The 9,509-nt window shown below is 43.0% G+C and overlaps 2 protein-coding genes across 6 annotated transcripts; one reads left to right on the top strand and one right to left on the bottom strand.

The window, feature by feature from the left end:
* Nucleotides 1–436: 436 nt before the first annotated feature.
* Nucleotides 437–6,129, bottom strand: ngly1 (N-glycanase 1). The gene is made up of 12 exons (XM_019261615.2): nt 5,994–6,129; nt 5,232–5,346; nt 4,917–5,150; nt 4,670–4,832; nt 4,373–4,592; nt 4,064–4,185; nt 3,514–3,659; nt 3,309–3,419; nt 3,043–3,228; nt 2,224–2,409; nt 1,719–1,896; nt 437–1,620 (listed from the first exon to the last, which is right to left on the bottom strand). Exons 1-12 carry the CDS (start codon nt 6,092–6,094, stop codon nt 1,445–1,447), a joined length of 1,938 nt encoding a protein of 645 aa, XP_019117160.2. The 5' UTR covers nt 6,095–6,129; the 3' UTR covers nt 437–1,444.
* Nucleotides 6,031–9,274, top strand: oxsm (3-oxoacyl-ACP synthase, mitochondrial). Of its 5 annotated transcripts, none has more exons than XM_019261617.2 (4): nt 6,031–6,147; nt 6,429–6,486; nt 6,604–7,544; nt 8,760–9,274. In XM_019261617.2, exons 3-4 carry the CDS (start codon nt 6,607–6,609, stop codon nt 9,160–9,162), a joined length of 1,341 nt encoding a protein of 446 aa, XP_019117162.2. In that variant the 5' UTR covers nt 6,031–6,147; nt 6,429–6,486; nt 6,604–6,606; the 3' UTR covers nt 9,163–9,274. The 5 variants fall into 5 exon arrangements, with proteins under 5 accessions (XP_019117162.2, XP_027142811.1, XP_019117161.2 ...); XM_027287010.1 differs by having other exon boundaries at nt 6,429–6,468; XM_019261616.2 differs by lacking the exon at nt 6,429–6,486 and having other exon boundaries at nt 6,035–6,147; nt 6,541–7,544.
* Nucleotides 9,275–9,509: the final 235 nt, after the last annotated feature.

Raw genomic sequence — 9,509 nt, forward strand, 5'->3', positions numbered from 1 at the left:
ACTATTTTTATAGCAGTTTTTGGGAAGGCATTTATCACTAGGAACTTATAAGGATAGGTTTTAAAAAATCTGACACTGGGCCTAATAATAATAATAATTAGGAAATAGTCATTGAAATGTATTTTATGGAAAATATTTTGTTTTTTTTTATTAAAAAAACCCAGCAGAGTTATGTAAACATGCTGGCATTTAAAGGGTTAAAAACCCAAAAAATATAATCAATATTTGATATGTATATTTTAGGCTGAAGTAGTTTTAAAAGACTGACGTGTTTAAAGTAGAAAAAAATATTAGTATGTACTATTTTTATAGCAGTTTTTGGGGAAGGAGCCACGTTTTTGCCTTTGACCTTTTAAGGAGTAAAAAAGTTAAGCCCCTACGAGGATTAATCACTTGAAGACCAGATGGTGTGTAATGTAGCTCATAACTTAACATAGACTGCGAAAATATCTTTATTTAGACCACCATATATTTCAGCCCTTTCCAGCACATCGACACGAACAACATTAATTCATTTATAATTACAGACATGGATGTAACTGGGCATGGCAAAGTGTAAAAACACCATAACCAAAGTATCAAATGACACACTCACCAATAATAATTACAGTTTAAAAGGTCCAGTGTGTAACATTTAAGGGGAATTACTGCCATAAATGGAATATGTAACCATAATTATGTTTTCATTTGTGTATATTAACCTGAAAATAACAACAATTATATTGGGATTACATTAGAATGAGCCTTTTATAACTAAAGAGGGAGCGGGTCCTCTTCTATGGAGTCACTGTAGTTTGTCCATCATGCTTGGAACATGGAGAGTGAGGCGAGTGGTATTCAGTTGGTTGCAATCTGCAACTTCACCACTAGATGCCATTAAATCCTACACACTTTACCTTTAATACAAGCAGGAGAACCGCAGCAACCTGTGTTGACAAGGCAAATCAACCCTAGTTTGCTGTGTGGGATTGTCTCCATGCATCACATATTACAACATTCACAGTGGAGGCAAATGTTTACAAAAAAAAATTATGGCTTCACGCTAAAACTATTTACAGGTGTACCTGTAAATGCATGTCTCGTTTGGCCCTTCATCAAATTCAATGTGTGACAGCATCTGTAAATCATTTTTCATTCAATTATCCATTAGGCCATGCATATTTAAATCATCTTAGAAGAGTGACACTAATTTAAATATTGCACTTATTTATCAAATAAAACTATCGGCCAAACGTTTAGCTTTGAACTTGTCAGAGCAGTCAATAGTGAAAAGGAACAGACCTTTTTCACAGCAGCCAATTTGACATGAAACAGTAAACACAGGGGCTTAAGGAACCTTGATTATCATTTGAAACACTTTCCTTGATCCTAATATTTCATGTCAAATTGGCTGATGTGACAAAAGGTCTATTGGGGGTTCGGTTTCTGTTGAGTAAAACAAGTGCTAAGCGTCTTCTAAGTGGATGAGGATTTCAAATGAAGACTCTTCTGTCTGCTTCAAGCTTTGTCTAAAGAGCTGAGAGTGTTGCCATGACGTCTCCCCTTCTCCACCGCTGAGTCCTGCTACAACTATGAACTCAGAGGAGCCGCATAGACTCTGGATGGACTGCGTGTTCCCATCTACAGGTTCAAACACAGGAGAGAAAATTATTAGGAGGGATCATGTTACAGAATCACATTTAGAGTATGTTATTAAGGAGTCTATTATATAACCATACCTCCAGGGAACTCTGTAGTAATCTGGCCTGCCTGCGAGTGCCAGCAGACTTTCCCAGAGTGGAAGGTCTGGCTACTTGCCATGACTGAGACGGACTTTATCTTCAGTCCCGCGGGAGCAAAGTCAAACTTCCAGCTGATTTTTCCCTTAGAGGATCCTTCTGTTCGAGCAATGTACACCTGAAGAGAGAAATACAATCTGCTCATCAAACCTAATGCTTCACATGGCTCCAGGATATATATATATATATAAATATTATCAGCATTTATTCTCATTTCTTTACATCGCTGTAGGCTGTGTTATGAGATGTTTCCTAAAAACAGAAGATGCTTTCTCCTAACAAACACACACTCTTGTCTCAACATTGTTGTCTAACTAAGTCAAAGTCAAACAAAATCAAATCAAACAATGACTACAACTTCTTCCTAAATAGATATGTTTCTAAGAGAACAAAGTGTGGACTAATATGGAGTAATATGAGTTTGTTCAAACATTATTAAGCGTACCATCTGCCAGTCATTCTCCACCTTTCTGAAGACCGACTCCTTCGTCCACACACACTGATCCCAGCTGTGAATGACCTCAGAGTTGTTGGACACTCGACAGTACTGGTCTTTGGCAGCATTGTAGCGTACATGCAGTAACCGGTCACTCTTCTCTTTCTCAGTCGGGGTGAACACAAAAGCTGTAGCCTGAAAATAAAACAAAACACACATACTGATTTGAATACTAATTTTCATACATCTATTAGTAATGATACACCAAGCTATTCAAATATTTAGAATACAACACTGGCGAACACTGATGGTGGCAATGAGTGGTGTTGTGATTACTTATTTATTGTACTAATACTGTAATCGTGAAAGAAAACCTTCATAAAGCTAGATAGGATTGTTGTTGCCTGTTGGACCTAATAAACTAGAAACTGGAAGTGGCTCTGTGAACTACAGGGCTGCCTCCTGAAGTTGTGCAGTTACTTCTAGGGATATTTCGGTCCACAGAAGTAGCAGAAGAGTGAACGCTCCTCGCTTTCATGCTGCTCTCTGGAGTAGAAATCATTCCACTTCATAAAGTCAGGCTCAAGCACCTGGACCCAGGGTGAGTGTAAGTCAGACAGAAGCAGCTGCTCGGAGGATGAGTGGCCTTGCTGGGTCAGGCTCTGAGAGAACGTTTAATTCATAGTAATCATCTGACACAGTGTAACAATTCTTCCGTTCGCATTTGTTTTTAAGTGTCCATTAAAATAGATACAATAAAATCTAGCAGTAGATAGATACATATTGCTGAGTGGGAAAGATCAGTTTTAGTAGCATAATAAGCTGTACCTGTGTGGAGGACCCTTCATCAGCCCCTCTGGTCTCCCCCCGTGCTATCCTCCAGGCCAGAGAGCCAGAGTTACGTCCGCCCAGCTCTCCTGGTTTTGGTTTCTTGGGTGAAATAAACTCCACCAACTCGACAAGCAGCCTCTCTGTCAGCACCTTCTTCTTGTCTGGACTCAAGGACTGCTGCCTCTTCAGTATCAGAGCAGATGGGAGGTGGTTTACGACAAACACAAATAAGTCTACAGGGGGTTAAAAGGGTTTGGACTTACCGAGGCATTGAGCCCGTTAATGGTGTGCAACAGCCAGGCCTCCTGAACTTTGGTCCTCCTCGACAAAACCTCTGGATGTTTGCAGGAATACCGCCAGGTCACATCAACCACCTGCATACACAGGGTAGAAATCATAGTTGGTTTTGATCTTTTCATGGGATACGTTGTGGCTATAAAAAGGACATAGAGTGTCCATTCCACTGACCTGGTCCTTAGAGAAAGCCAGAATGTAGGCCAGTTTCTTCCCCCAGCCGACCTCGTACAGTAGAGGCTTATCACAAGTGTTCTCACAAGAGTCACAGTGCAGCCAGCGGCGCTGAGCAACAGAATAAATCTCTGTCCACACATGATCTGAAACAACACAGAAAGAACAGTGACACACTTAATACATCACACAGTTCTGACAGCACACCCTGCCCTGTACTGTTAGTATTAAATATCTTGAATTTGTACTACTCAGTATTTAAAACTGGTTCAATTTGTCACACTGAATTCCGTTCTTGAAGTTAGAGAGCAGAAATTTTCTATCTCATGTCTTCCATCACAAAACAGGTTTGCACATGTACATTTGAAATTGTCAAGAGGCTGGTTTCGCTGCATGCCAACTTCACAGACAGTTATAAATATAAACTTTAATTTGCTCATGAAGATGTGACAGCTTCAGAACAAAACCTGCTCGGTAGTCCTTGAGTCGAGATGTCGAACACTGACTTTGGTGTGGAATTAACCTGCTGCTGCAAGAGACACGTTCATACCTGTGCTGTCCCAGATATATCTGGCCTCAAGGCCCATGGCTCTGCAGCACATTGTGAAACAATTGGCCCACTCCCCACAGCGCCCCCTCCTGGTTTCAAGAAGCTTCTCAGGGTTGTTATACCTAGCATTAACAATACAAAAGAAAACAAGCATGTTGTAACAACTTTTTAGCTTTTTACAATCAAAATTCAACAATGAAATGTACAAGCAGCAAAGAAGCAGGCATATCACTGCCTAAAACTTAATCAAAAAGTTAATATTACTACAAAAACAGATCCTAACTCCCTCGTTACAGTACACAAACAGACCTGGGGAATCTGGTAGACAGCTGGCAGCTCTGACAGTAGTGGTTCTCCACTCGCTGGGCTCCCCAGCGGAGGTCATCTGCAGTGGGACTGAGTGAGCTGCTGTTCTGGGTTTTGCCTCCGCAGCGGCTGCAGGGCAGACTGTCCACCCAGGAGAAGAAGTCCTGTTTGAACCACCTGAGCAACTCCAGCACCAGGAAGTCTTCAAATCCAAGTTTACATTCTACAAAACAGGGACGCAAGTCAGTTGACACATCTGAACTGGACAGGTTAGTGTCATACAGAGTGAGAGGACTTCACCTGGATCGGCCTTTTTGGCCTCGTTCAGTTTGTCTTCAGCTGCAGAGGTCAGCTGCTGGTGAGGGATGGAGCTCCTGGCTTTCTGCTGCAGCTCGGGGTTTTCATACAGCATCACGTGCTGGAAGTTTGACTGGAGAGTCACAAAAAAGCTCATACTGCTCTCCTGAAAAGAAAGACATCCAGATTACAAACAATACTGTTCGGTCACAATTGCGGCCTTTTAAACCAGGGATGAGCATGTCTTTACCAATGATGTTGGCTGTGATGGAGCTGGTGGAGGTGTTGTAAGTGGCTGGCTGGAGGTTGTGGCGGCAGCAGCGGCAGCAGAGGTCTCTGGTGCTGAGGCCACAGTGGCCTGAGCGGTGGGTTGGACAGGCTGTCCTCCACGCAGCCTCTGATCCCTCTCTGCTGCTATGGACTCCCTGATGATCTTCAGCTGCTCCACCGATGCAGACCTCGGGAACACCAGGTGGGTCTCAGCCTGGAAACAGGTGCAAGATGTTGCAAGAGTCACCAACTGAACACCGGCTTATTATAACTTTACTCTTTCATTATTAGTCACCTCCTCAAATCCCATCTCAAAGAGGCACTCGACAGCTCCTTTGATGGGCAGCAGCTTGGTGGAGAAAGTTGGATTGCCGATGCGGATGGATCTGTACTTTTCCTCATTAGGATACCTGTTGGGAGGCGACATCATATGAGGAAGTACAGCTGTTTTAGAGGCTTTATGTGTTCATAAATAAGACATAACTAGTGTTACTATACATTGTACATATAGTTTTAAAGGCAATACTATCCTATATTGATACCTGTGCACACAAATAACCATGTTTCATGCGAGTCCACATGTTTACAACTTTAAAATTGAGACGTTTTCTTCAACCCACAGAGTATTTTAGAGAAAATCTTAGAAAAGGTGACAGAAGTGAAAATACAGCTAGGTTAGCTCGCTGGTGTTTCGGTTTAACGAGCGACCGTGTTAACTGGCGACCCGTCCGCTGAAAGAGTGTAAGGTAGTGGGGTCGTGGTGTCGTAGATAGTTGTTTGAAACAAAAACAAAAAAAACAAAAAACGTATGTGCCCTGCTTTGCTTTTTCTTTGTTCATTAACGTTACAAAAAATGTCAACAACAAACTACCCGACTCGTCCGTTTCGTGTTTTCTCGTTTGACAGCTACGTATATTCTCCAACGGCTGTTTCCAACTGCCGTCGTAACTACGGCAACCACCGGCTGACGGGTCGCCAATTAACACGGTCGCTCGTTAAACCGAAACACCCTGCTGCTGTTGTTAACTGCTCGCTGACGCGACGTTTAAGCTTTTACCTCAAAATGTTGTCCGCGTACGTGAGCAACAACTTGGCGGCGTCGAGAAACACTTCGTTTGGATTCTCACACAATGTCGTGACTGCCGGTGACACAGCCATTGTTGGTGTTTTCTTCTTTCTCCCCTAAAAGAAAAAGTCGTCTCACTTTAAGGGTAAAATAAGCTAATGCTAATAATGCTATTTTGACTGTTTGGACGCTTTGGGTCCTGATTGTAGTCGACTTATCAACGCCTGTATTTATGTATTTATTTTTAGCTTTAAAAGCTAATTTTATATCACCATAATTCTGCTTTATAAAGAATTATTGCATGCCCTCTTGCTCTATGTGTTTATTTAATGTTTACAAGTTAAATAAATCAGGCGTTCATAAAGGCTACCTTAAAAAAATAGCCACATGCTGATTCAAGGATAAACATGTTGTCTCGTTTCACAGCTGATTTCTCAGCTGACAGTTTGAAGTATTGCTCGGCCAAGTAAGTTACAAGCTTAAGGTGAGTTTAAAGATATTTCACCTTTTGTTTTTTTGTTTGTTTGTATTTTTAAAGCTACGAGCTTGAAGAGATTACAGCATGTCTGCTTTATCCCTGTCCTGTTGGACTAAACTCAAGCACATGAGGGCTTTACTCCAAAGGAGCACCTGTGTGCGTCATGACCGAGACACCAGACGCTACAGCTCTGACGGGCACAAAAGGAGGGTTGTGATTACAGGTGTAGGGTTGGTGTGTCCTCTGGGGACAGGGACAGCACTACCGTGGGACCGCCTGATTAAAGGCCACAGTGGGATCGTTGCACTTGACTCAGAGGAGTACAAGACAGTCCCCTGCAAAGTGGCGGCGCTGGTGCCCAGAGGGAACGAGCCAGGTCAGTTTGAGGAAGAGACGTTCGCCTCTCGCGGGGAGATCAACAGCATGTCGCAGGCCACCGTGATGGCCCTCGGAGCTGCTCGGCTGGCTCTGGACGACTCAGGGTGGTACCCCGAAACCCCGGAGGAGCAGCTCAACACCGGGGTGGCTGTTGGCATGGGCATGGTGTCGCTGGATGAAATCGCCCGCACCTCTAAAGCCTTCCAAGAAAGGGGCTACAATAAAGTCAGCCCCTTCTTCGTGCCACGCATCCTCGTCAACATGGCAGCTGGGCACATAAGCATCAAACACAAACTGAAGGGTCCCAACCACGCCGTGTCCACGGCGTGCACCACGGGCGCACACGCCGTGGGTGATGCCGCCAGGTTCATCGCCCACGGGGATGCGGTTGCTATGGTTACAGGGGGGACGGAGTCCTGCGTGGGGCCTCTTTCAATCGCCGGCTTCGCCAGGGCGCGAGCCCTCGCCACCAAATGGAACGACGACCCCGCGCAGGCATCGAGGCCCTTTCACCCAGACAGAGAGGGCTTCGTGATGGGTGAAGGAGCGGCGGTGCTTCTCCTGGAGGAGCTGGACCACGCGGAGAAAAGAGGAGCCAGGATCTACGCGGAGGTCCTGGGCTATGGACTCTCGGGGGATGCCAGCCACATCACTGCACCCACCGCAGATGGAGAAGGAGCGTTCAGGTGATGGTGACAAAAATACTTTGAATTATTCCACAAAATTAAATTAAATCTCCCAAACCTGCGGGGTCAGGGTTGTTAACCCTGTTTCTCATTCACGTTTTTATTCGTTTCAACATTTTAACGTGTATTATATTGGACTTTAAAAAGTCGTGAAAAGAAAGAGTAGATAGCTGTATAAAACAAAAACCAAAAAAAGATCTGCCTGGGTGGGCACCTTTTTATATTCTGTTACCACAACCACTCTCTAAGATATAAGAAAATCAAATCTGACTAGTTTTGCTTTGGGCATTATTACCCATTCATTTTAAGCCACTCTGTACACTCTGGCCCACGTGGGCTCTTTCAGTTACATAAAATAAGCTCAGCTGCTACAATAAAACGTGTTACTGCCAGCCCAAATTCTGCTTTTGTCAGGCCTGGTGGCGTGACCGATTCATCCATCCTTAGTCATCTGTGACTCATATTACTATCTTTGATTTCCCAGAAAGAGGAGCACAATGGAAATAAGTTATTTTTACTTTATTGTGTTAACCTCCATATTTTTTATATCTATCTATCTATCTATCTATCTATCTATCTATCTAGATAGATAGATAGATAGATAGATAGATAGATAGATAGATAGATAGATAGATAGATAGATAGATAGATATATATTAATATGGCAAATAAATTAAATAAAAAATCCCCTAACATAAATTACATTTAAAAAATAAAGTTTGTTTGAGCCACTCTTCCAGTTTTTTTAGCACCTCTTTCCAAAAAAAAAGGTAATAAATACAAGACAATAATATTGAAATGTGTCCACCTTCTTCTTATGTTTCCAATGTTAAGCTAATTTAAAATAGTTTGAGGGGTGTAAAATGATGTAAATGTATAATTTTATGTATAAGTTTACTTCTTGCATGCCTTGTAGTCCAGCGGGAATTTAAAATCATATCCTGTTACATATTGTATATTGTTTGATTTTTTTTAAAACAGCGATCAAACATTTCTTTTGCAAAACAGCTGCCTGCTGCAGCGATGTCTGTGAGAGTAGGCATATCACTGAGAGAGGCACAAAAAAAAGTTCCGTATAACTGCAAACAAGTAGTAGCAAGCAGAAAGGTTGACAACAGACCACCAGGTTAGTCAAGCCAAAACAGCAAAAGTTAGATCATAGTGTGGTATAATCTGAATTTCTCCTGTCCAACCATCTGATTACTGTCTTTACAGATGCATGTCTGCGGCCCTCAGAGATGCTGGCATCCCTCCAGCAGATGTGACTTATGTGAACGCTCACGCCACATCCACACCTCTGGGTGACGCGGCTGAAAATGCCGCCATCAAGAGGCTCTTTCACAGAAACCTTGACAGCCTGGCTGTCTCCTCCACTAAGGGAGCCACGGGGCATCTGCTCGGAGCCGCGGGGGCCCTCGAGGCAGCGTTCACAGCTTTGGCATGCTACCACGGAGTCCTGCCCCCGACGCTCAACCTGGACCGCACCGAGCCAGAGTTTGACCTGAATTACGTTCCCTGCACAGCTCAGCCATGGCGGACTCAGGGCCGGAGGATCGCCCTCACAAACTCTTTTGGATTTGGTGGCACCAACGCCTCGCTGTGTCTCGCCAGCATGTGATGATCAGCACTGATACTGTTTGTTTGTGGAAAACCCTTATGGACTGATGGCAAAGATTAAAAAAACTGAGAAAAGCACTTTTTAAAAATGTTTTTTGTGTGTTTTTGACATTAAAATAATAGTGTACATCATAAATTGAAGTATTGTCATGTCAGTCAGGATCTTTTTGACTAACCATCTGAAAGGTTTAGAGGAGAAATGTCTCTTTAGTTGGATGTTAACAGCTTATAAACAGAGTTTGTTTTTTGGAAGGGATTACAAGAAAAAAATGCTGGATTATATTTACAACTAAGTCCAGTTTCCTCAAAACTTCTAAAGAAAAGAAAGATTGACTGCAGAGTTATTCT

The sequence above is a fragment of the Larimichthys crocea genome, chromosome XIII (genome assembly GCF_000972845.2).
Source record: "Larimichthys crocea isolate SSNF chromosome XIII, L_crocea_2.0, whole genome shotgun sequence".
NCBI lineage: Eukaryota > Metazoa > Chordata > Actinopteri > Sciaenidae > Larimichthys > Larimichthys crocea.

Bases quoted from the DNA above. Each gene is read 5' to 3' on its own strand.
- ngly1 (XM_019261615.2), bottom strand. From the start codon at position 6,094: ATGGCTGTGTCACCGGCAGTCACGACATTGTGTGAGAATCCAAACGAA. The intron at 5,347-5,993 runs GTAAAAGCTTAA...GCCTCCCAACAG, and splicing joins TACGCGGACAACATTTTGAG to GTATCCTAATGAGGAAAAGT. The intron at 4,593-4,669 runs GTGAAGTCCTCT...CCTGTTTTGTAG, and splicing joins GGCCAAAAAGGCCGATCCAG to AATGTAAACTTGGATTTGAA.
- oxsm (XM_019261616.2), top strand. From the start codon at position 6,565: ATGTCTGCTTTATCCCTGTCCTGTTGGACTAAACTCAAGCACATGAGG. The intron at 7,545-8,759 runs GTGATGGTGACA...CTGTCTTTACAG, and splicing joins GATGGAGAAGGAGCGTTCAG to ATGCATGTCTGCGGCCCTCA.